This window comes from Carcharhinus amblyrhynchos, chromosome 11, assembly GCF_965287045.1.
Source record: "Carcharhinus amblyrhynchos chromosome 11, sCarAmb.v2.hapA, whole genome shotgun sequence".
Lineage (NCBI taxonomy): Eukaryota > Metazoa > Chordata > Chondrichthyes > Carcharhiniformes > Carcharhinidae > Carcharhinus > Carcharhinus amblyrhynchos.
In genome coordinates this window covers 13434593-13461167 of record NC_137334.1, presented here as the reverse complement: position 1 = coordinate 13461167, position 26575 = coordinate 13434593, and the positions used below count along the sequence as shown (strand labels likewise).

The window sequence follows — 26575 nt, the reverse complement described above, 5'->3', positions numbered from 1 at the left end:
CTGTGCCCTCTGGTAATGGTCCTTTGGCCACAAGACATTTTCTCCTTGATTACCTTCTCAAAACTATGATTTTGAACACCCTTAACGTCCATTCGAAATATCCCTCATCTCTGGTGCCCTTGTAGTAAATTTTCGCGGAATCCTCCGGCATCAAGGCCTTGACAAACTTCCTGAAGTGTGGAATCCAGAATTGAACTACATTTCAGATGTCCTACACCACAAACACTATTCTCTCTTTTCCACTCTTATCACATATAATTGCCCATTCTGCTTCTTCTGTCGATTACCCTGGCAACAACTCTGCTCCACACAACTTGCCTCTTTCTATTGACCTCCAGCCATTATCTGGTTCTATATATGTAATTCCAGTCTGATCTGATGGAGCTGCAACTCTGCCTTGTTTTCCCTCTTCTCGCTCTATATTCAAACCTCCTGATTTTCATTCCTCCTTCCGACAATACAGTGTGGTCATCGCCTGATCCCCAGTTCCAAATGAGCGTGGCATCACACATCTTTCCAATTCAAAGATGGCAACAAGTATATTAGAGATCTTCAATATACCCCGAATGGCACCGGGGTTATTTAAACCCAGTATCTAAGTTGCTGGAAGCTCCCTCCTAAATCCAAATCAGCCCCATTTACACATTCCACTCATCACCCGTTGTAAAGACACAATGGAAAATTCCCATTAAAGAAAGTACTTTCCATTCCTAGAAACTACAGCACAGAGTTGATGTTGTCACTGCTTTCGATTAGCTCAGAGTTATCTACTCCTACCCTAACAGTCTGCCCATTCTTCACAGCATTTTATATTTTCCCTTCACAAATACTTTGTCCCATTCCCCTTTAGACAATGCTAGTCTCTGCTGCAATGCCACTGGAGATAAAGCATTCCATGTTCCAACAGCTTAAGTGATAATTTAGAGTCTGCACACTGATGATGGAACCATGAGATTCACACTATTTATCCTATCAAAACTTTACAGAATTTTGAAAAATCGCTATTCGGTCCTCAAGTTTCTGCTTGAAACATCAGCCAACGTTCTCTAAGCTTTTCTTCACAACTGGTCTTTCCATAGTGATTCTTTACTGGAATCATCAAGGCTGGGACACCATTAAATATAACGGGGTGTTCATAGCTTCATGCTGGCCTAACCAATGTCTTGCATAAATGCATCACTTGCTTGCTATCGTACTCGCATCTCGATCCAATCACGTTGTGTAGAATTTCTCTGAGTATCGCTTGGCATGTCAGCTATGACCCCCACAAACTTTTACAGATACACCATAGAAAGCATTCTTCTTGGTTGTATCACGGCTTGGTATGGCTCCTGCTCTGTCCAAGACTGTAAGAAACTACAAACTGTCATAAATGTAGCGCAGTCCATCACGCAAACCAGCCTCCCATCCATTGACTTGGTCTACATTTCCTGCTGCCTCAAAGCAGCCAGCATAATTAAGGACCTCACGCACCCTGGACACTCGCTCTTCCACTTTCCTCCGTTGGGACTAAGATACAAAAGTCGAGGTCACATACCAACCAACACAAGAACAGCTTCTTCCTTACTGCTGTCAGACTTTTGAATGGATTTACCTTGCATTAAATTAATCTTTCTCTACACCCTAGCTATGATTGTAACACTACATTCTGCACTCTCTTCTTTCCTTCTCTATGAAGGGTATGCTCTGTATAGTGTGCAAGAAACAATACTTTTCACTGTATACTAATACATCTAACAATAATAAATCAAATCACTTCAATACAAAACTCAAGACCAAACAAAAGCACTGATTTCAATAAACTCATCAGTAACTCTGACACAGAGCAAGCTGAATCACTTGCCTATCAGATCCTCTTGCTGGATTTTGAATTAATAAAGGTGGATTAAACAGACTGGGATATAAATATTTATGTATTTTGTAGCTTGTAGAGTCCCTGGCCCAAATATAATCCTGATCCAGACGTTTGCTGTTGAGTAGAATTAACTTTGAACCTCAGTGACTGCTCCCTTTAGGAACTGTTGAGCTGCCTCTTAGCCACAATACTGCATTAGCCCCGAGATAATATTAAGCTGCTGCATTTTCAAGCGGTTTAGTGCAGCAGACTGAGCAAGATTCTTAGCATTATACCAGCAACAGTCTCTCCAGACTCTCATCACTGCATTAAGATGGTTGAAGGCTAAAATAAAGCCAACTAATTGGACGTTTGACAAGCCCAAGTACTCAACGCAATTGGCTGTGCAGCAAGAGATTTCTTTCACCCGCAAATTTTCCCCAATCCCATAATCCATTAAAATCACTGGGTGGGTCAACAGATTATATGAAATTCCTGTAATGTCTTTTAAGTGGCTCAGTGATGGATAATTCCAATGTAAAGTAACAGTTGCACACTGAAGCCCCATTTCACATACCCATTCAACTCCAGACTCTGTAACGGGTGCACACTCTGAAAGGCTTAAAACAAGTCTGATCAATGTTTAAGAGAGAAACAGTTTTAGTTTGGTAGATTTAACATTGCTATCTGCACGCATTATGTACAGAGTCATCTAGCTTCCCCACAACCCTACTTGTGCATGATTTCCCTCCACCTCCCATCCTCCTTTCTTGGCACCTCTGCTCCAGACTGGATCCAAATAACCCTTCTACTCTTTCAACCCAATTGGCCTGAATACTACAGTTGCTCTCTGCCCCAGAGATCAACCAATCCAAGAATTGCAGTCGCATGGGCACACAGTGGCACAGTGGTTAGCACGGCTGCCTCACAGCACCAGGGACCCAGGTTCAATTCCTGACTTGGGTCACAATCTGTGCGGAGTCTGCACATTCTCCACCTGGAGGAGTGAGTTTCCTCCGGTGCTCCTGTTTCCTCCCACAGTCCAAAAAAAAAACATGGTTAGGTGCATTGGACGTACTAAATTCTCTCAGTGTACCTGAACAGACACCGGAGTGTGGCGACTAGGCGATTTTCACAGCAACTTCATTGCAGTGTTAATGTAAGCCTAGTTGTGACTAATAAACAAACAAACAAACTAAAACAAGGCTCAGAACTAGCGTGCACTGTCTATTCGGAAGTTTGGCTGTGTTCTCAGCACTTGTCTGCTGGACAGCGCAAAATCTAAAGAGCTTGTAATGTCTGAAATAGTTCCAGGATCACAAAAAAAAGGGAGAGAAAAAAAATAAATCACCTTTGGGAAAACCGACTGAAAGAAATATTAGCTCATTTGAACGCAGAGGTGCTGACGACCTTTTGTGGGGCGAATCAGATGATTTCCTCTGCTGAGTAGAGAGGGAGCTTAACTCTAATCATCATTAAACAGGAATGCTTTAAACATTAAAGCATATGAGAGTTAATCCAGCTTTCTGCACTTTCGAGCTCAGTAGTCTCTCGAGGGTGATTTAGTCTCAACAGGAGCTCTTCAGCAATTATTGTGTAAAAGAGAAACACTCTCGCCAAAAATATTACAAAAGTTAAAAAGAAAATGAAGCGAATAATTATGCTGATTTTTAATGCGTCTTAACAGGACTATTCAAACCTCTTCCTGAGTCTTCCCTTCCCTCCTATTCCTCACAACCCTCAAAATTCTGCCCTGTTGTCATCTGAAAGCATTCAGGTGTGGTTGCCCGAATCTTCAAGTTACAGGTGGCAAGGCTTGAACAAAATTAGACAATTAACCAGCTGTGAGCTAGTCGACCACAAAGTGTCACACTCATGCACCAAGCTGCACTTTCCCAAAGTCTGTGCTCACTTAGCTTAGAATCCCTACAGTGCAGAAGGAGGCCATTCGGCCCACTGAGTCTTCACTGGCCACAATCCCACCCAGACCTATTCCTGTAACCCCACATATTTACCCTGCTAATCCCCTGACACTAAGGGACAATTTAGCATGGTCAATCAATCTAACCCGCACAACTTGAGTGTGGGAGGAAACCAGAGCACCCAGAGGCAACCCACATAAGGGAAATGTGTAAACTCCACACAGACAGTGACCTGAGGCTGGAATTGAACCTGGGTCCTTGATGCTGTGAGGCAACAGTGCTAACCCCTGTGCCACCTCATTTCTTGCAGGAGGCACCAGGCAGCACTCAGTGAAGCATCAGCCATCCGGACATGTGGGGACGGAGATGATGTACTTGTGCGTGTGTCCGTGTGCACGTGTGGTAACTGGAATTTAAATGATGCCTTAGAATAATCATCATGTGAAGATGCCAACATTGGACTGGGATTTGGGCACAGTAATAAATCTCATCGCCTGATGAAGGAATGGTGCTCTGAAAGCCTGTGATTCCAAATAAACCTGTTGGACTTCAACCTGGTGTTGTGAGACTTTTTACAATAACCACTGTGGCAGCAATGTAGTAGCTACTTTCTTAATAAGCAGCAAGGTGAACTGGTTTCTGGTAAATTTGTTTGAGGTAGAATGTTGGTCAGGGCAAGGAACTTAATCAGGAACTTACATAACCTATATGGTTTTACGTTCTCAGCCTCGGATGGGTGGCTGGGTTGGCCGAAAGAAAAAAGGAATCCTCACTCTTCAATAATAAATGATAGCAGACATTAACAAAGGCCAATGAGGATGACAAAAGGTTTGAGTGGCAAGAGCATTGATACCATAAATAAATAAAAAACCCTCCTGTTCCTAATCAGAGTGCAACTTAGCTATGATTGTAACACCATATTCTACACCCTCTCCTTTCTTCCTCTATGAATAGTATGTCTTGTGCATATAGCACACAAGAAATAATACTTTTCACTGCATGCTAATAAATGTGACTAGAATAAATCAAATCAAAACTTGTGGGTGGTGAAAACACAACACAAAACTACCAAGGACCTGAGAAGGAAAACTGATCATTTTGAAGAGACTGGGGGAAAGCCTATGAAATACTCTTAGATCATTACAGCAGTAAAAATATAACGTGTGCTAAATGGTGGAAGCTGAAGGCAATCACATTGTTAGTTTTGGCCATCATGTTCAAAACAAGCTACTCTCTCCACCAAACCCGACCCACCAAAGGGTTGTGGTGATATCAAGGTCACCAACAGATTTCCCCTCCCCGGTCGACAATGCCTGGCAACGTCAGTGCTCAGTGGCTGACCTGGTCTGTGTGGGGGGCACCGCTCTGAGTTCCCGAAGCAGCTGCCCGGCCGCGTCGGGTTCCTTGCTGGCTGCTTGCAGTAGCGCTCTCCGGAAGGCGTACCGACACCGCTGCTGACGCGCCGCCGCTCTCTCCACTCGACACAGCTGCGTGTGTCTGTGCTGCAGGTAAGTGCAGAGCCTGGTCATTCGCAAGCTTCTCGTGCTCGTCACCTCGTCTTCAGGGCTGCACAAAAGAACAGAATCAAAGTTTAACCCTCCTGCCCTCAGAGAAACCCATATGTATACACGTATGTAGTTTCAGAGTGAACATCTGTGTGTCAGCAATATGCACTGCTGAGTTACAACACAACTTCAATGTTACAATGCTCACTCTGACTTCATCAAATCACACTTCATCACTTAGTACCAGCGATATCATTAAACATAAGCCCTTATTTTATTTTTGTTCTCTGCACAAGATATTCTGTCACTGTATCACCCAAAGGAATGGGAAGGTGCTAGGATTAAGAACAAACAAAGAACAAAGAAAATTATAGCAGAGGAACAGGCCCTTCAGCCTCCAAACCTACACCAACCCCTTTGCCCTTCCAGGGACTGTATCCCTCCATTCCCATCCTATTCATGTATTTGACCAGAAGCTCCTTAAAAGTCACTATTATGTCTGCTTCCATTACTCCTCCCAGCAGTGAATTCCATGCACCCACCAGCCTTTGTGTAAAAAAAAAACTGCCTTATACATCTCCTTTAAATCTTGCCCCTCGCACTTAAACCTACGCCCCCAAGTAAATGACTCTTCCACCCTGAGAAAAAGTTATGCTAATTTTCAGCTTTGTAATGGGAAGGCACCAAAGTTGCATTTCACCCCCCACCACCACTGTACAATCCCAGTCGGTCAACTGTAAAGGAAAAGCCCCGGGGAGCACCTCCCTGTATTGTCGCACGCAGTGACTCTTTAATGGAAGGACCCCAAATTGCCCCACTTTGGTTGTATTTTTACATTGAATGATATTTTCCAGGCAAAGTGTTTGGATGGTTTTTATCCACCCACTTCTCGACTGTAGATATCAAGCACACCAGGTACATGGAAAATCAAGATCAGTTTTTTTTAAATATAGCGTTTTATCAAATCTCACAAGAACATTTTACACACAATAAGTTCTGAAGTATGATGAATTATCTAGGTAAATATAGCAATCATTTTATGCACTGCAGGATCACATAAGCAGCAAGATTCTGCAAATATCAGTGAGATCCCTGGCTGGTTAATATATCTTCCACGCTGCTAGTTCAGAGATGAATGTTGCCCAGGGCAGTGGGAGAAGTCCATCTAAACCACTGGTTTAGGTTTCAAAACCTCTGCTGAAAGTTGTCACCTCCAACAAAATGGAGCAACGTGATAGCAACACTTTCTGTTGGGCTATTTGGGTTTAAATATAACTGCTTAGAAGAGGAGCATATGAGATGAAAGTGGTGAATGTGGCAATGGGTGTGCACACTATCCAGTCACTGCAAGATTACAATTGGGCACTGGACAATTTCTCTCTCACCTTTTTATTTTGACAGGAATGGCAAAGAGGAGGTTTGGAGAAACAACTTTTTTTTAACCAAAGTTTTGGAAGAAACTTTTCTTATTGAATCTTATAGAATAGAATCCCTACAGTGCAGAAGGAAGCCATTCGGCCCATCGAGTCTGCACTGAGCAAATCCCACCCAAGTCCCACTCCCGTAACCCCAGTTATTTATCCTGCTAATCCCCTGACATAGGGTCAATTTAACATGGCCAATCAACCTAACCCGCACATCTTAGAATCTGGGAGGAAACCGGAGCACCCAAGGGGAAACCCACATAGACACGGGGAGAATACGCAGACTCAGCACAGATAGTGACCCGAAGCCGGAATTGAACCTGAGTCCCTGGAGCTTTGAGGCAGCAGTGCTAACCAGTGTGCCACCGTGCCGCCCTATCTTTTTATACCTCCAGGGATAAAATAGTCCTGACAAGTTAAATCACTCAAACTTCACTACATTGCTATGGCTTCACATTGCATTAAAAATGGATTAACATTTATAGTACAGCACAGGGCACCATCTGAACATTCATTTTACAATCAATCAGTTATGAGCGCGCCAAGGTCAAAACTGAGTGCGTAAGTGTACACTGGGGTGGGGGTGGGGGGGATTGATAAAATAAGATAATCCAATATCCATCAACCATTCCACATTAAAATACTGAGTCAGCACCTTCATATTCCTTAAGCACAATGAGGGACACAAGTAGGAAAAAGGGAACAAGTACAGGAGGGGCAGATGGAGGAAATGGGAATGGGAGTGGAGGGGCCAGAAAAAGCAGAGGGTACCAGTGAAAAAGAAATTGCGGGGAGGAATGGGAAGGAAGGAGAGCAAAGGAATGGGAAGCCAGAGAGCTGGAGAAAGAAAGAATGGAGGGGCAGAAGAACAATTCATGATAAGGGAGGGCAGGGCTTGTGTATGTGGGGTTTTGACAACATTTAACTTCGCTAAGTGGAATTATGCCTTCTGTAAACTGTACAAATAATAGAAAGAATACATTTCTATAGTGACTTTGACAATGGTTAAGACATCCCAATGTATTCACAGATAGCTAATGAAGTACCTTTGACGTGTAGTCACCATCGTATTGCAGGAAACCCAACAGCTAATTTGAACACAGCAAGATCCCACAGTCAACCTGATAATGACTAGATCATTTGCTTTAGGTGTTGGTTCAGGGATAAATATTGGTCAGGAGACTACAGAATTGTGGCATAGGATCTTTTATATCCATCCAATGGGGTTGGCAGGTCTTAGTTTCAAGTTCCATCCAAAAAAAGAAAGGCAGCTCTGGGGATGCAGCACTCCCTCAGTGCCAGATTCGGTGCTCAAGTCTCTGGAGCAGGAGAGACCACAATCCTCTGACTCAAGAGGCAACAGTTCTACTCATTGAGCTGGAACCAACAGCAAACAGAGCACCAAAGAGGTATAGAAATCAGACATGTATGCATGGCATCACTGCTTTAAGAAAGAAGTACCTAAAAGTGAACAAACAACTTGCACTTTCATGGCACCTTAATCCAGTCAATTATCCCAAGACACTTTGCAGGAGTGTCAGGAGGCAAAACATAGCACACAGGCAATAAAAAGGACCAACAGTTTTGTGCAAGTAGTAGGTTTTATCAAGTATCTCAAAGGAGAGGGGTAGAAAGGCAGAGAGGTTTAAGGAGGGAACTGCAGAGTTTGGGACCTATGTAGTTGAAGGTATGATTGCCAAAGGAAGAAAACTGGAAATACGCAAAAGGTCAGAATTGGAGGAACACAGACCTCTTGGATAGTTGTAGGACTGGAGATGGCTAAAGAAAGCAAGAAAATAGATTTTATGAAGTGCCTTTTGGGGCCACCAGATGTCTCTAAGCTCTTTATAGCCAATGAAGTCATTTTCAAGTGCCGTCAGTTTTGTAGCATAGGAAACACAGCAGCCAATTTGAGCACAGCAAGATCCCACAAACAGCAAGATGATAAAGATCAGATCATCTGTTTTACTAATGCTGATTGAGGAGATAATTCCCCTGTGAAATAGTGCCATGGGATTGTTTAAACAGGGAAGGGAAGGCAGAACATTATCTGTCACAGCTACAAGCTTTTTTTTGGAGTTTTTAGGGTCTGTCTTTTCATTTGGCCATTTCATTGGCCATGTGACTCCTTCATTTTCCTGTTCCAAAAGTGGTTCTTTTGTTGCAGCTAAACATACTTGCTGCTGCCAGAAATACCCCCAAACATACTGAATGGAGCTGGGATCAATAACAGCATGCAAACTGTGGGATGCAGGTGTCCCAACAATTCTAGTGGATCCAAACTTGTATCTCTCAGCAAGTCTGATAAACGGGACCAGGCATACTTTTGCACACCAGTGCACAACTCCTTTTGCGTGGTCCATGAGGGAACGATCCCCCAACATTGAACAGCTAGCCAGCAGAGGACATGCTCATTTGCTGCTAGCTGTATGATGTGTGTCCTCATGGAAGAGGTTGGAATCCAGTAAACACACCAAAAAAGGTAGCTTCCATTCGTACTAAATTCCCTAACCTTGTGATGAGCATATGGAGCGAAGATCGACTCTACTGTGTCCATCAATGAGTTGGTGGTCGGGCAAGACTTGCAGCAAACAGAGTCCACCGACTCAGCAAACAATATCTACTTAAACAGTTTCAACAAATTGTAGCAAACAAAACTCAACCAAAACTACAACAATATTTCCTGCTAAAAGCAGGATTTTTTTTTGAGTTAAATGCAGCAATTTAGTATCAATTGCATGCATTAAATCAATCCCAGTGTCTAAGCACAAACTGACAGGGGACTTTACCATCAGCTTCATTCTGACCAGGATGTGCAGTGTCACGAGATACAGCCATGATTATAATGTCAACAGACAGCCTAATCCTCATTCATTCTTCTGTTGATTTAGTGCCCAAGCGTCTGCATGTAAATAAGGTAAGGTTACAGAACAAGTTCCACTTCTATTGATAGTATCTAACATTATCACCTCTCATTCCCTCGTTTGGACTGGAACTTTGTGTGAGCATCTTCTGCAGCCGTGTGCTTTCTGGATGGTCCCAAAAACAGAGGGAATGGAAAAGACCATTCAGCCCTTTCTGCTTGCTCTGTCATTCAATTACATCCTGGCTGATCTGCATCTCAACTCCATTTACACAGCCCGATTCCATATCCTCGAGACACTTTTCAGATAGAAATCTATCATTCTCAGTCTTGCCCAGCATCCACAGCCTATTCACAATTCCAGACTTCTACTACACTTTACGCAAAATAAACTCCAACATTTCTCTCCTAAATTGCCCAACTCTAATCATAAAGTATGTCCTCCTATTTGAATTCTACCACAAGAGGAAATCACTTCTATTTCTCCCACCGAATCATTTCTATATCTTAAACACTTCCATCACAGAATCCCTACAGCGCAGGGAGAGGCCATTCGGCCCATCGAGCCTGCAGCAACAAGACCCCCCCTGACACTAAGGGGCAATTTAGCATGGATAATTGCCTAACCCGCACATCTTTGGACTGTGGGAGAAAACCAGAGCACCTGGAGGAAACCCACGCAGACATGGGAGGACGTGCAGACTCTGCACAGACAAGTGACCCAAGCCGGCAAATGAACCCGGCTCCCTGGTGCTGTGAGGCAGCAGTGCTACCACTGCATCACCCATTACACAATCTTCTATACTCAAAGTCATATGCATCAGGTTTGTGCAATCTGCCTTCATAATTTATCTCCTAAGCACCAGTAGCATTCTGGTCAATCCAAGACCATTTAATCCTTCTTGAGGTGCAGAGAACTGAATGCAGCACTCCAGACGTAAGTCGATAGAGGCTCTGTACTGCTTAAACATGATTTCCTCCTTTTTGCAATCCAGCTTCAGGTAAAGGCCAACTTTTCATGAGGTTGACCGCTTTTCCCACTCACCTAATGGCTTTTGATGCGTTCTGGCACTTCCACACATCTACTGGCTTTTGATGATGTGTTCTGGGGTTCCCAAATCACTTTGATCCTCTGCAAATCCTAATTCCTCACCACTGGATCCATAGTGGCTCTTCGACCTCTGGCCCATGCTTTGCCAAGTTCTTTGGCATCATCTGTGCACTCCACAACACATGTGGGAGTTTCATAAATGCAGCTGTTAAATCTGGGAGCGAGGAGAACATTTTCTTCTGCTGAGATCATGCTGCAAGTCTGCGCACGCACTCTGATGGAACATTCCTTCAGAATTCAGTGCACACATCACTGTTTCTAGCACAACACTGGTCAAGTTTGCTGCCCAATTTTTTGCAAAATTCTAGCCAAGTGGTTTAGTATTGGACATGTGTACAAAGTTACAAAAGCAACAATGAACACATTTCAAAAATGATCTCCCAGCTCAATAAAGCTTGGCAGATCATGTCATCTAAATGGGTGATAACTAATCGTGACCTGGCCTTGCACAACTATTTAGCTGGAACAAACTGCCAATGGGTACGGGGAGGTGATGGCTTAGTGGTTTTACCGCTAGACTATTAATCCAGAAACTCAGTTAATGTTCTGGGGACCTGGGTTTGAATCCCACCACAGTACATGGTAGGATTTGAATTCAATAAAAAATATCTGGAATTAAGAATCTATCAATGAACATGAAGCCATTGCTGATTGTCGGAAAAACCCGTCTAATTCCCTAATGGTCATTAGGGAAGGAAATCTGCCATCCATACCTGGCCTGGTCTCCATGTGACTTCAGAGCCACAGCAATGTGGTTAACTCTCAAATGCCCTCTGAAAAAGATAACTCGGGATGAGCAATAAATGCTGGCCAGCCAACGACATTCCATGTCCCATGAATGAAAATAAAAATAAAAGAACAACAAAAGAAAAAGCAGTTCAACAACTGACACAGCTCAGGATGTAGGAGCAACGATGGACAGGCAAAGACCATCAGGTCTCTCCAACCAGTCACGCACACAACAGTGGCACCTTGTCCCTCATGAGATAAAACATTCCACATTCCACACCCCACCTACAAAACACACAAGTTCCTGCATGAGGTGGAAGTCTGGATAAAATACCAGGCAATTTGGGAGGAATAATCTGAAGAATTTCTCTCCAGTTCCTGAGGGAATCAAACATCAGCTAGGTGATCACTCTGGCCCAGATAACTCCCCACAGAAATGGTCTTTGCTCCAAACAGAAACAAGCTCAGCTCTTACCTGTGGATCTCTTTGGGCAGACTCATATCTGGGAAAAGAATCACTGCCTGATAGAAGAATCAAGGAATTCCCTACAGTGCAGGAGGCGGCCATTCGGCGCATCGAGTCTGCACCGACCACATTCCTACTCAGGCCCTATCCCCATAACCTCACACATCTACCCTGCTAATCCCTCGACACTAAGGGTCAATTCAGCATTGCCGATCCACTCTAACCTGCACATCTTTGGACTGTGGGAGGAAACCGGAGCATACGGAGGAAGCCCATGCAGACACAGGGAGAATGTGCAAACTCCACACAGTGATCCGAGGCTGGAATTGAACCCAGGTCCCTGCAGCTGTGAGGCAGCAGTGCTAAGTAATCACGATCTGGCCTCGTGCAATCCCTAACTATTTAGTTGGAACAACCTGCCAAGTGGGACGCAATCTATCCCCTCCATCATCTTATTAATCCTTGATCAGAACACACAAGTTTGTCAACTGAAGCAATTCAAAATTGAAGTTAGCAGGAAGCAGATGACCTATGAAGAACAACGAGCTGGCAGCCGGCATCGAAAGCTCTGCACTCTTTCTTCGAAAGTGAACCGTCAAAGCAAAACCACGTAGCAGCTCATCTGTATCGGTATTTACAACATACTCCAGTGCAACAAGATTATTGGATAAACATATTTCCATTCTGAGTCACCACCAATAAACAGACATGGAACAAAACTCAGCAACATTAAACCTGAAAAAGTACTGAAAGGAGAGGGAGTCTGGCTATTGGCTTGCACGCAAGTGCACTGCATGGCAATACAAGTTGGCCATTCAGCCCTTAAAGTTTATTAGTGTCACAAGTAGGTTTACATTAACACTGCCGGGAAGTTACTGTGAAAATCCCCTCATCGCCACACTCCATCGCCTGTTTGGGTACACTGAGGGAGAATTTAGCACAGCCAAAGCACCTAACCAGCACATCTTTCAGACTGTGGGAGGAAACCCACACAGACATTGGGAGAACGTGCAAATTCCACACAGTGAGCCAAGTCAGCAATTGAACACAAATCCCTGGTGCTGAGAGGCAGAGTGCTAACCACTGTGCCAGCCTTCAAGCCTATTTTGCTTTCAATTAGATTAAGGCTGATATATATCAAAATTCTATTCAACTTCCTCAGTTCCAAATCCAGTAACACCTTTCTTTGACCAAAAAAAGACCCATTTCGCTTTTGAAATTTTCAAGTGATTGCCAGCTTCAACAGCTTTGTGAAAGAGTTCCAGATTTCCGCTATTCTGGGTACGGAGATGTGCTTCCTGAATGGCCTCACACTAAATTAATGTCCCTTGTGCTGAATCCCACTCCCAACCAAAGGAAAGAATTCTTCTCTTTTGATCATGTTAAACGCGTGGATGAGCTCACCCCATAACTTTTATATCCAACTGGGCCAGCACGGTGACATTGCTGCCTCACAGCTCAAGGGACCTGGTTTCAATTCCCAGCTTGGGTTACTCTGTGTGGAGTCTGCACATTCTCCCCATGTCTGCATGGGTTTCCTCCAGATGCTCTGGTTTCCTCCCACAGCCCAAAAATGTGTGGGTTAGGTGGACTGGCCAGATAAATTGCCCCTTAGTGTTGAGGGGACTAGCTAGGGTAAATGCACGGTGTTATGGGGATAGGGCCTGGGTAGGATTGTGGTCGGTGCAGACTTGATGGGCCAAATGGTCTCCTTCTGCATTGAAGGATTCTATGATTTTCATTCATAATATTTACTGAAAATTTATTTAAAAAATACCTTCCCTTCAGAGCCTGAGCTTTTTAGGACCCAGGCATGTTGGGAATTTGGAAGGATAACAGAGTGTTGAAGTCAGATTACAGATTTCTGTACTTTTTTTTAAACATTTTGACAAGCAACCTTTTCGTTTTTGTTGCTGAGTTTACACCAAGAACATGCATTTATAAACTGCGGTAGTTTCAATGGTGCAAAATGTGAGAATGCAGCATTCCAAAAAGAGTGCAATCAAAAAGAACACAAAGCCATTGGAAGAGTCATTAAGGAAAAGGTGGGTTTTAAGGAACATCTTCAAGGAGAAGAGGGAGGTAGAGAAACAAACAGATCATTGAAACCTCTCAGCTTGTTACTAAGTGTGAATTTTTAAAAGGTTGAAGAAGTGACAAATGTGGACAAACATGGCACCTATTCTGTCAACAAAGCCCAAAGACAACATTCACAGAATCCCTATTGTGCAGGAGGCTGCCATTTGGCCCACTGAGTCTACACCAACCACAATCCCACACAGACTTTATCCCCATAACCCCATGCATTTACCCAAGCTAGTCCCCCTGAAATTAAGGGTAATTTTGCAGGGCCAATCACCTAACCCACACATCTTTAGACTGTGGGCAGTTCCCTCTTCAGGACTGCTCTTGTTTTTTTTTCTGTTTGAATTTAGTTCTATTGATATACTCAAAAAAAAGAATGGCACAGGGGCACAGTGGTTAGTACTGCTGCCTCACAGGGACCCAAGTTTGATTCCTGGATTGAGTCACTGTCTGTGTGGAGTTTGCACTTTCTTGAGGTGGGTTTCCTCCGGGCGCTCCAGTTTCCTCCCACAGTCTGAAAGACGTGCTGATTAAGTGTACTGACCTGAACAGGTGCTGGAACGTGGTGACCTGGGGGAATTTCACAGTAACTTCATTGCAGTGTTAATGTAAGCCTTACTTGTGACTAATAAATAAACTTTAACTTTCACAAACACTCCTCCCCCAATATTAGTCATTACAGTGAAGTGACCTATCAATCAAGTGATCAGAAATATTATAGAAGTGAGTTGGGAACAACCTAGACAAGGGCTAAACTAAATGCTCCAAATCAATTTGTAATTAATCACAGTCCATGTGACTGTGCACCTGAAAATTGTGCATCTATAAAACACCAAGACTTTCTCCATCTTAAATGGGAGACTCTTATTTTTAAATACAGCATCCAGTGTAAATTGTGATTCCACGATTGGGCGATGGACGGTTCCCTCTTTAGGGCTGCTCTTGTTAAAACCCCGAATATGCTAAGAACTAATTTACCACAATGGCACACAGTGTGGTTATCTTATAAATGATAGAGGCTACATATATTCATACCCAGAGCCCTCTCCTTTGCAAACCGTAAGAACATGTCCAGGGCTTGCATCTTTTTCAACAAAATAAATGTTTGGGGGACAACCATTCCCTGGTTCATTCTCCAGAGCAACACCGTGGCCAGAGTTTAAATTTATTTATTTGTCACAAGCTTACATTAACACTGCAATGAAATTACTGGGAAATACTCCTCAATGTGCATGTTTGAATTTAAACTAAAGCTTGACAGTTAACTGTCCCCCGTGCATTCTCCACGGCAATGTCTCTACCAGAATCCGTGTACTACTCAATCAGCACTGTCTTCTCGCGCAGAAATTTTTGTTCCCTTTTTGCAAGGGAAAATATTCCATATTCGCTCTGACTCAGTGTGCTCTTGTCTTTATGCTTGCTTACTAACCTTACATTCATCAGGGCGGAATCACAAAAATTCAAACTCAAACTGTAATACATCAGCAGCAAGTAATTCACATTTTAAAAAAAAGTCACAGCTACACTGACACTTGTCTTGTATGAAACTGAAGGCAGCATTGTTAAAATCTGCAAAGATTGATAGTCGGTCAGAAGATGGTCAGATTTTATGAAAAATTTATCAAAAACAGCAAGGGAGAAAGTTAATTGAGAGAGAAAGCTGGCTAGTAATATAAAAACAGAATAAGAATTCTACAAAGATTTAAACAGGAAAAGAATAGCTAAAGCTAGTATTTGTCCTTGAGAGAGAGAGAAAGAGAGAGACAGAGAGAGGAAGAGAAGAGAACCTGAGGAATTGATAATGGAGAAAAAGAAAATGGTGAAGACAGAATCCATATAGTACAGGAGGCCATTCAGCCCATCGAGTCTTCAACGACTCTCTGACAGTGCAGTTTACCCAGGCCCTATCCCCATATAGAAGCAAAAAACTACTTCAGTCTTCACTGTAGAAGACTTAGAAAACTTCCCAAAAGATACTTGAAAATCAAAAGGAAAAGCTTCAAACAATTCACTGTCACTAGGGAAAAGATGCTGGGAAATCTATTAGATCAAAAGGCTGACAAATCCCCAGTACCAGATGGCCTGTCTTCTGGATTCTTAAAAGAAAAGGCTGCAGACATATTAGATGCACTGGTTATAATCTTCCAAAACTAGATTCTGAACAGGCCCCAGTGGATTGGAAAACAGCTATGTATTACACTTTTATTCAAGGAAGGAGGGAGTTAAAGCAAGAAACTACAGGTCAGTTAGCTTAACACCTGTCATAGGGAAATTGCTAAACTCCATTAAGGAGGTTATATCATCATTGAATCCCTACAGTGCAGAAGGAAGCCATTCAGCCCATTGAGCCTGCAGTGACGACATTCCCATTCAGTCTCAGGGGAATTAGCAGGATAAATACATTGGGTTACAGAGATCGGACCTAAGGGGCAATTTAGCATGGCCAATCGACCTAACCTGCACATGCTTGGACTGTGGGAGGAAATTGGAAAATCCAGAGGAAACACACACAGACACAGGGAGAACGTGCAAACTCCACACAATCACCTGAGGCCAGAATTGAACCTGGGTCCCTGGCAATGTGAAGCAGAAATAATTGGAGTTCGCACATTCTTCCAGTGTCTGCGTGGGTTTCCTCTGGGTGCTCCAGTTTCCTCCCACAATCTAAAGATGCACAGGTTAGGATGATTGGCCATGTTAGGTTGCCCCTTAGTGTCAGTGAGATTAGCAAGGTAAATATGTGGTGTTACAGGGATCGGGTCTAGGTGGGATTGTTGTCAGTGCAGGCTCAATGGCTGGATGGCCTTCTTCTGCACTGTAGTGACTTTCTATGCCTCTCTTTCTCTCCACTAAGCCACCATTACTTAAAAAATCATAACATGATCAGGCAGTCAATATGGCTTTCTGAAAAGGAAATCAGGTTTAACAAATGTATTAGTTTTTGAGAAAATAAACAGCAAGGTGGATAAAGTGAACCTGTAGGTATGGTGAACTTGGTTTTCCAAAAGCATGTGATAAGGTAGTGCATCAATGGTTACCAAACAAGGTAACAGAACATGGAAGGAATGTAGTAGCACAGATAAAGGTCGGATTAGCTAACAGGAAGCAAAGAGTAGGGATGAAAGGATCTTTTTCAGATTGACAAGATGAAACTGATGGACTGCCACAGGGATCGTTGTTGGGGGCCTCAACTATTAACAAGACGCATCAATGATTTGGATGAAGGGACTAAATGTTTTGTCACTTAATTTACTGATGACACCAAGCTAGGGAGGAAAGTAAATTGTCAAGAAGAGATTGCAAAGGAATACGATTAAATGAGTGGGCAAAAAATTGGCAGATGGGAAAAAGGTAAACTTGTCCACTTTCCAGGAAAAATAAAAATATAAAATATAGTACATTATTTAAATGAAGAGAGATAGCTGAAATTGGTGCTGCAAAGGGGGACACATGTCCTGGTACATGAATCCTGGTATGCTGTTAATTTGGTCCTGGATAACGCTTAGAATAGATAGATGGAATCTTCAATGCAGAAGGAGGCCATCCGGCCCATCGAGCCTGCACCAACAACAATCCTACGCACCCCTATACCCATAACCACACATATTCACTCTCCTAATCCCCCTGATGCTAAGGGGCAATTTATCATGGCCAATCAACCTAACCCGCTTTGGAATGTGGGCGGAAAGCGCAGCACCCAGAGGAAACCCGTGCAAACACGGGGAGAACATGCAGACACCACACAGACAGTCACCCGAGGCCAGAATCGAACCCAGTCCCTAGTGCTGTGAGGCAGCAGTGTGCCACCCCAACTTTTAAAAACTTTTCCTACCAGTTTAAACTAACTGACTTGCAGTATTCAGGCGAGGTTGGGGTACAGAACAGCATACGTCTTACAGAAGTCCCATAACCTGATGCTACCTATAGGTGCTGGGTTTAACTGTCTTGTGGCACTACCCCAGTGTCCACGTCAGATTGTGGCCAATACCACCTCAAACTTTCATCCTTACTTCCCTCAGCACTCTTCAATGCATCTTATCAGTCCTGCAATGCCTTACATTTACACAGTACCTTTAATGTAAGGAAACATACTAAGGCAGATGTCAATCTTGGCTCATGGCAGCACACTCATTGGGGTCAGAAAATAGTTGGTTCAAGCCCCACACCAGACATCACAATCTAGTCTGCCACACCGGGAGCATAGCACTATCCGCCATCTTTAGGATAAGGTCCAAGCCCCTTTTGTCCTCTCAGTTGGATATAAACAATCCCAAATACACCTAACTGCGAGCTAGTTGGAGGTTTGTAACAAATGGGGAGATTCCCATGGAGTCCTGACCAATATTTATCCCTCAATGAACAGCACTTTGTTGTGAACAAATTAACTGATAGTTTTCAATACAACAGTGATTAATCTTCAAAAGCCGTCTGTTTTCTATAAAGTACCTTACAGTGTCCTTAAAAGATGCTATATAGATGCAAGTCCTTTTTGTAAGCAGATCAAGATGATGTCAGTAAGAGTTTAGATACTGAACTGTGGTCTCTCAGAAAATACACACAGGGAACAAACTGACCTGAAATGTTGTGTGTTAAGATACCTCCATTCTTGTTAACAGCATAGAGTCAGAGGATTACAGCATAGAAAAGGCCCTTTGGCCCAACTTGTCCCTTTTTTTTAAAGCCACTAAGCTAGTCCCAATTGCCAGTGTTTACCACATCCCTCGAAACCCATCCTACACATGTAATTGTCTAAACGTTTTTTAAAAGACAATTGTACCAGCCTCTACTGCCGCCTCTGGCAGCTTGTTCCAGAGGCTCACCACTCTGAAAAAATTGCCCCTTTGGATCCTTTTGTATCTCTCCCCTCTCAGCTTAAACCTATGCCCTCTAATTTTAGGCTCCCCTACTTTTGGGAAAAGATGTTGCATATAAGCAGACGGACCAGAGTTTCGAGGAAAGTTCTGACACCAAGCTCAGAGTTAGGATTCTTCAGTCAAATTAACTCTTTCACTTTTAAATTATACTTCACTGTCAAGTGCTTTATTGATATTTCAGTTTTTAATGACAATACATGTTATTATAGGACTGCAACTTCTCCTCAGTGTATGGATTCTTCATATTAAAGGTAACGCTATGGATAACCATTTGCAAAATGACAGTAATCTTGATGAACTAAACAAAAAGCAATGCAGATGCTGAAAATCTGAAGCAAAAGAAGAAAATGCTGGAAACACTGTACAGGTGCTGCCAGAACTGCTACGAGAGAAACAGAATTGAAATTTTGGATCATACATCTGAGTTGTGGTTCCAATTCTGAGGAAACCTGAAAAGCCATCACTCCATTCAGGAGGTTGTCAGACCTGCCAGGTCTTTCTCTCAATTTCTGATCTTACGACACTGCAAGTGTGCCGTGCAGAAAGGGAATGATTCAAAAGTACAGTCAACCCAAGTTGTGTGAGAAACCTATGTAGCACTTTCATTCGATGACCCACAGGAATGCATTGAAACATCCCAGTGTCCACATCGGCCACCACAGAAGGCTCAAATCTGACTCAGGTACGATCATAGAATCCTACAGTGTAGAAGGAGGTCATACAGTCTGCACCATTCATAATCCCCCCCAGGCCCTGTCCCGAAAACACCATGCATTTACCCTAGCTATCCCCTTGTCACTAAGGGGCAATTCAGCATGGCCAATCGACCTAACCCGCACATCTGTGGACTATGGGAGGAAACCGGAGAAAATCCAAGGAGACACAAGAAGAATGTGCAAAATCCACACAGACAGTGACTCAAGCCGGGAATTGAACCCAGGTCCTGGCACTGTGGGGCAGCAGTGCTAACCTCTGTGCTGCCAATACGGTACCAGATTTGAGGGACCAAAACTACCAAGAAGGACAGATAAGCTGAAGAAACTGGCGGCTAAAGCGTGTTCGAATACATCCTTTAAAATTCTGCAGGGGTCAACAGGCTAGACATGGAGATGCTTCCCCTTGTGGGGGAGACCAGAAGTAGGGACCACAAATAAAAGATATAGTCACTAGTAAATTCGGTTGAGGATTCAAGAGAGATTTCTTCACTCAAGAGTTGCTGGAATGTGCAACTCACTACACAGAGGGGATCGGCATAGTTGCATTTTAGGGAATGCTTTTTCAGTACATGGGAAAAAAGAACAGAAGGGAATGTGAAGGGGATTAGTTGAAGTCAGGTGACTACCTGCAAGCGACTATTAACTTTGCCCTGAATTATCGTTTCTCAGAGGTTAAACTGACTGGCCTGCAGTTAGTTACTGGCATCATCAGTACACCCTTTTTTGATCAAGGGTGTAAGTTCTGCCGTACTCCAGTCACATGACACCAGCTCACTAGAAAATTACGGATAAATAACTATCTGCACAGTTTCTGTTCTCACTTCCATCAGTATCATCTGATGCATCTCATCCAGTCCTGGGGCCTTATTAACTTTACATACTGACAGCCTATCTAACACCGCCTCCTTAAACAGTATTAAACCCTTCACGTGTCTGAATAGCCTCCTTGTCAACCTGGGCCTGCACAGCCTCTTCTTCCTTGGTAAAGACAGATACAAATTATTCATGAAATATCTCAGTCATGTCCCTCGATCTTTGAGTAAAACCTCTTTCTGTTCCCCAACATTCTTCTCTTTCCACTGTCACTATTTGTAAGCTGACAGAAGACTTCGGGATTCCCTTTTATGTTAATCATAGGATCCTACAGTGCAGAAGGAGGCCATTCAGCCCATCAAAACTTCACCAACCATAATCTTACCCAGACCCTTTCACTACAACCCCATGCATTTATCCTAGCTAGTCCCCCCTGACATTAAGGGGCAATTCAGCATGGCCAATCCACCTAACCTGCACATTTTGGACTGAAGGAGGAAACTGGAGCACCCAGGAGGAAACATACACAGACACAGGGAGAACGTGCAGTGTCTGACAGTGACCTAAGGCCAGAATTGAACCTGGGTCCTTGGTGCTGTGAAGCAGCAGTGCTGACCACTGTGCCACCATGCCACCTCTTTTTTCATTTAGAGCTTAGGACCTGACCACCAGGCTAGGCAGATTGGCCATGCTAAACTGCCCCTTAGTATCACGGAGACTAGCTAGGGTAAATGCATGAGGGTTGTGGAGATAGGGCCTGGGTGGGATTATGGTTGTTGCAGACTTGATGGGCCGAATGGCCTCCTTCCACAATGTAGGATTTTTTGACCTACCAATTAAAATCAGGAACGCTCAAGAGGTCAGAATTAGAAGATTGCAGATATCCAAGAGAGATCTTTTCCGGAGCAGGAGAAGCTTACAGTTCGGAAACGGCGAGGTCACGAGAGAGTTGTAAAAGCAGAACGTACATTGTAAGATCGAGACGTTACTTAACTGGGAGGCAGAGTGATTGGTGAATGAATTTTGGTGCGAGTTGGAACTTGAGCAGCAGTTCTGGGTGACCTTAAGATGTGGAAGATAGCATGTGGGGAGAACGATCAGGACTGAGTTGCTGCAGTTAAATCTAGAGGTAATAAAGCCATGGAGCAGCAAACAAGCGCAGGCAGGTATCAAGTCAGGTCATGTTACAGATTGCAAAAGACAATCTTAATGAGATGGGATAACTGACTGGAAGCTTATTGAGGTCAAACGGACACCAAATCTGATTTGGCCTCAGACAGTTGGCGGGAAGGGAGCTGAAGTAGTTAGCAAGTGAGGAGATTGTGGCTGGGTTTTCAATCTTCCCAATGTTTAGCTGGAGGCAATTTCTGCTCATCTAGTGCTGGAAGTCAGACAAGCTGAGTGACAAACTAGAGATAGTGGGGAGGTTTGACAGAAAGCTTGATAAAGTAGAGCGAGGTGTCACCAGCCTGCGTGTGGATGCTACGTTTCTGGATAACATCTCAAAGGGGCAGCATGTCGATGCAAAAATGATGATGATCTGGTATGACACATCCTTTAATAATCACCCTGGTCCTTCTTGTGTCCTTGCTCAGAGTACAGATCAGCGACAGTTTGCTGCTGCAGGTCCATGCCAGTGAGCAACAGTGCGGTAGCAGCCCTGACACATTCACAGACAACAGATGCAGGAAGCCTCTGGCTATATAAGCTAGGCTGGATGTGAATCCAGGTTGCATGTAGCAAAAGGGAAACGTGCAAGCAAAACCAGCAACAGGGAACAGAATTTGCCCACCTGGACAATTACATTCAGCTCAAAAACTCTGCTATCATGCTCCATACAAGCTTCCTCCCTACTCACTTCATCTAACCTTTTATCCCTTTCTTCTTAATGGACTTAAATGCTGCCCCTTAAATGCACCTAGATCAAAGAACAGTTCAACACAGGGACAGGCCCTTTGGCCCACGCCGATCATTTTGTCCTATCTAGGCCAACCGCCTGTATCCCTCTATTCCCTGTCTGTTCATGTGTCTATCCAAATAAGTCTTAAATATCACTATTGTATCTGCCTCAACCACCTCACCTGGCAGTGCATTCCAGGCCCCCAACCATCCTCCATGTAAAAAAACATCCCCCATACATCTCCACCGAACCTTTCCCATTTTATCTTGAACTTGTGCCCCTTGAATTGTCATTTCGGGGAAAAAGCTTCCAACTGTTCACCCTATCCATGCCTCTCATAATCTTATAAACTTCTATCAGGTCACCCGTCAGTCTCCGTGTTTCCAGTGAGAACAATCCCAATTTATTCAATCTCTCCTCATAGCTAATACCCTCCATAACAAGCAAAATCCTGGTAAACCTTCTCTGTACTTCCTTCTGGCAGTGTGGCGACCAGAATTGGGAAGGTATTCCAAATAACCAACCTTTTATATAACTGTAATATAATTTGCCAAATTTTATGCTCAATGCCCCATCTGATGAAGGCAAGCATGCCATACGCTTTCTTCACCACCTTTTCCACCTGTGCTGCTACTTTTAAGGATCTGTGGACCTGCACACCCAGATCTGTGCGTCTATGCTCCTGATGGTTCTGCCATTTGTTTTATTGCTCCCATCGAATTGAACCTACCAAAAAGCATCACCTCACATTTGTCCGGATTAAATTCCATCCGCCATTTCTCCGTCCACTTTTCCAGCCTATCTATAGCCTGCTGTATTCTCTGACAATCTTTATCACTATCCGCAACTCCAGCGATTTTAGTATCATCCACAAACTTGCTAATCAGACAAGCTACGTTTTCTTCCAATCAGCACAGGTCCCAGCACTGATCCCTATGGAACACCACTAGTGTGGAGATAGTCAATATGCACGATCTTCTTGGAGATCCTCTCCACTTGGAGCCGGCAGTTTGCAGTGTCGATGGTAGCCATGATGTGGAGAACACCACTAGTTACAGACCTCCATTCTTTTATGGCCAAGCCAGTTCTGAATCCATCTAGCTAGTTCACCCCTAATCCTGAGAGATTTAATCTTTTGCACCAGCCTGACATGAGGGACCTTGTCAAATGATTTATTAAAGTCCACGTATACAACACTCACAGCCCTTCCCCGTCAATCATTTTTGTCACCTCCTCAAAAAACTTAGAGAGACATGACCTCCCTAGTACAAAACCATGCTGTTTGTCACTAACAAGACCATTCAGTTCCATATGTGTACAGATTCTAAGAATCTTCTCCAATAATTTCACTATCATTGACATCAAACTCACTGGACTATAGTTACCTTGCTACCCATCTTAAATAATGGGACAACATTGGCTAAGTTCCAATCCTCTGGAACCTCATCTGTGGCCAAGGAGGAAACAATGATCTATTAGAGGCTCAGCAATTTCATCTCGTCTCAGTAATCAGGGCTGGATGCCATCTGGCCCTGGGGATCTGTCTACCTTAATGCTTTTTAATACACCTATCACTTCCTCCCATGTAATGATGACTTGTTCTAAAGGATTTACATATCCCTCAGAGACACCACCAGTCAATGAGTCCTCCTATGCTCTGTTTCTTGTGTCAGCATGTTCCACATTCTAATGACATTGAGAACAGGAATTTTTCCTGAATTCCCAACAGTATTTATTAGTGACCATGTCATCACTAGCTATCAATTCCCCAAGGTGGAAACACCTCTACGTCCACCCAATCAACCCCTTTATTATTAACATTTCTTATCTAGATACCTCACAGCCTCACTATTCAAAAGAATAGAGCCATGGTCATATTCAGTCATAGTCCTTACAAAACTACTTTGCAATTTTTTCTGTGTCCTTTCAGTGACATGGAGACCAGACATTATACACCTTTTAAACAATCAAGGAGGTCAAAGATGTACACTGGCAAAACGTCATTCCTTATCGGAAATGTGTGCACGCCCGGTATACGTCAGCGATAGGTTGACAGGATTTATTTCAGTAGAAAAAGTTCAAACGTGCCTACAAAGCCAAGTTACCAGTTCCCAGACCAGGGGCCCAACAAGCTGTTGAATGATTACCCGGATGGTACTCACTCGGGCCGAATAGCTGACCACTTGTCCCGCAACGTCCATGTATACTGGCAAGGAGGCACACGTTCGTCTTCCTCCTCTTCCTCGCTGTCCTCAGACCAGTCTAGCCCTGTAGACGAGAAGAATGTCATCTCATTGAACCCAAGGCAGGACGCAAAGCATTACACTGGAGATCCAGGGAAGCTTTTCCAAGCGAGAGCGAAGGAGACATTGGGATCAACACCCACACAGTGTGGAGCACGTAAATACCCAGGGATCATTTCGGTAAGAAACGCATGACAAAGAGCGATGCTTAAGGATTGAGGCAGAGGAGCAGAGTGAACAAGTAGCAATCCAGCTAGTGATAAGTCACAGGACAGTACTGACCCATAACATACCAATCCTCATTATCCACTGACAACAAGAGACAAAATCTCACTTCAAACCATGTATTGGGCAGAGTTGTCTCCAAAAATACTGTCACCATAATGGTTAAGACACAGTGAACACTGACACTAGGAACAACAGTGCCAATAAACACACTCATCCCTAGTCACCTAGCAGTTAGAGTTACTGTCCCCATTAAGATACTGACCTCTGGAGTCTGCTTTCACACAGCAACTCGAGGGGTTAGCATGTTCACAGGGACAGCAACTCAAGAGATCACTATGCACAGACCCCTTGCGTGACTGTCCCCGTTAACACAGTGACCCCTGGAGTGACTGTCCCCGTTAACACAGTGACCCCTGGAGTGACTGTCCCCGTTAACACAGTGACCCCTGGAGTGACTGTCCCCGTTAACACAGTGACCCCTGGAGTGACTGTCCCCGTTAACACAGTGACCCCTACAGTATCTGCCCCATGTAACACACTAACCCTTGAATTACTGTCACCACTGAACGATGCAGTTACTGTGCCCATTAACACAACAGACCCTACAGTCACTGTCCCTATTAATGCACTGATCCCGAGAGTGCCTGCAACACACACACCTAGAGTTATTGTCCCAGTTAACACTCTAACCCTGCAGTTGTTGTGACCATTAATACTAGGTGTCCCTGTGTTAATGGGAACAGTAACTCCAGAGGTCACTGTGTTAATTTGTTCTTGGGGTCAGTGGGTTAATAAGGACATTAACACTAGAGGTCAATGTGTCAATGCCCCCATTAACACACTGACCCCCTAGGGTTACTGTCCCCATTAACTGTGTTACTGACACAGTTACTGAACCCTGTAACTGTAACTGAACAGAGTTACAGAACCCTGGATTACTAACTGTATTAACACACTACCCCTAGAGTTACTGTACACATTAACACTGACCCCTAGTGTTACTGTCGCCTTTATAGCCAGGGGGATAGAATATAAAAACAGGGACATCTTGCTGCAACTATACAGGGTACTGGTGAGGCCGCAGCTGGAGTACTGTGCGCAGTTTTGGTCACCGCACTTGCGGAAAAATATACTGGCCTTGGAGGGAGTGCAGAGAAGGTTCACTAGGCTCACACCAGAGATGAGGGGGTTAGCCTATGAAGAGAGATTGAATAGACTGGGTCTGTACTCGGAGTTTAGAAGGCTGAGAGAGGGATCTTATAGAGACGTATAAGATAATGAAGGGGATGGATAGGGTAGAGGTAGAGAGATTCTTCCCACTTAGAAAGGATAGCAGGACTAGAGGACACAGCCTCAAGATAAGTTGGGGGGGTGGGGGCACAGTTTAGATCAGAGTTGAGGAACTTCTTCACTCAAAGGGTGGTGACTCTCTGGAATTCTCTGCCCGTTGAAGTGGTGGAGGCTACCTTGCTGAATATATTTAAGTCACAGGTAGATAGGTTTCTGATAGACAAGGGAATTAAGGGTTATGGGGAGAAAGCGGGAAAGTGGAACTGATCCACTTCAGATCAGCCATGATCTTCTTGAATGGCGGGGCAGGCTCGAAGGGCTAGATGGCCTACTCCTGCTCCTATTTCTTATGTTCTTATGTTAACACACTGGCCCCTAGTGTTACTGTCCCCATTAACACACTGGCCCCTAGCGTTACTGTCCCCATTAACACACTGACCCCTAGCGTTACTGTCCCCATTAACAACCTGACCCCTAGCGTTACTGTCCCCATTAACACACTGACCCCTAGCGTTACTGTCCCCTAGCATTACTGTCTCCATTAACACACTGACCCCTAGCGTTACTGTCCC

The 26575-nt window shown here is 43.9% G+C and overlaps 1 protein-coding gene across 4 annotated transcripts in view; it reads right to left on the bottom strand.

The window, feature by feature from the left end:
* Window positions 1-26575, bottom strand: part of ino80db (INO80 complex subunit Db) — a 100789-nt gene that overhangs the window by 29761 nt on the left and 44453 nt on the right. For all 4 annotated transcript variants that reach the window (XM_080198589.1, XM_080198587.1, XM_080198588.1 and 1 more), the window contains 2 exons: window positions 24405-24510; window positions 5098-5322 (listed from right to left, as the gene is read on the bottom strand). In XM_080198589.1, the coding sequence (XP_080054715.1) occupies window positions 5098-5322; window positions 24405-24510 (331 nt within the window). The remainder of the gene's footprint in view (window positions 1-5097; window positions 5323-24404; window positions 24511-26575) is intronic.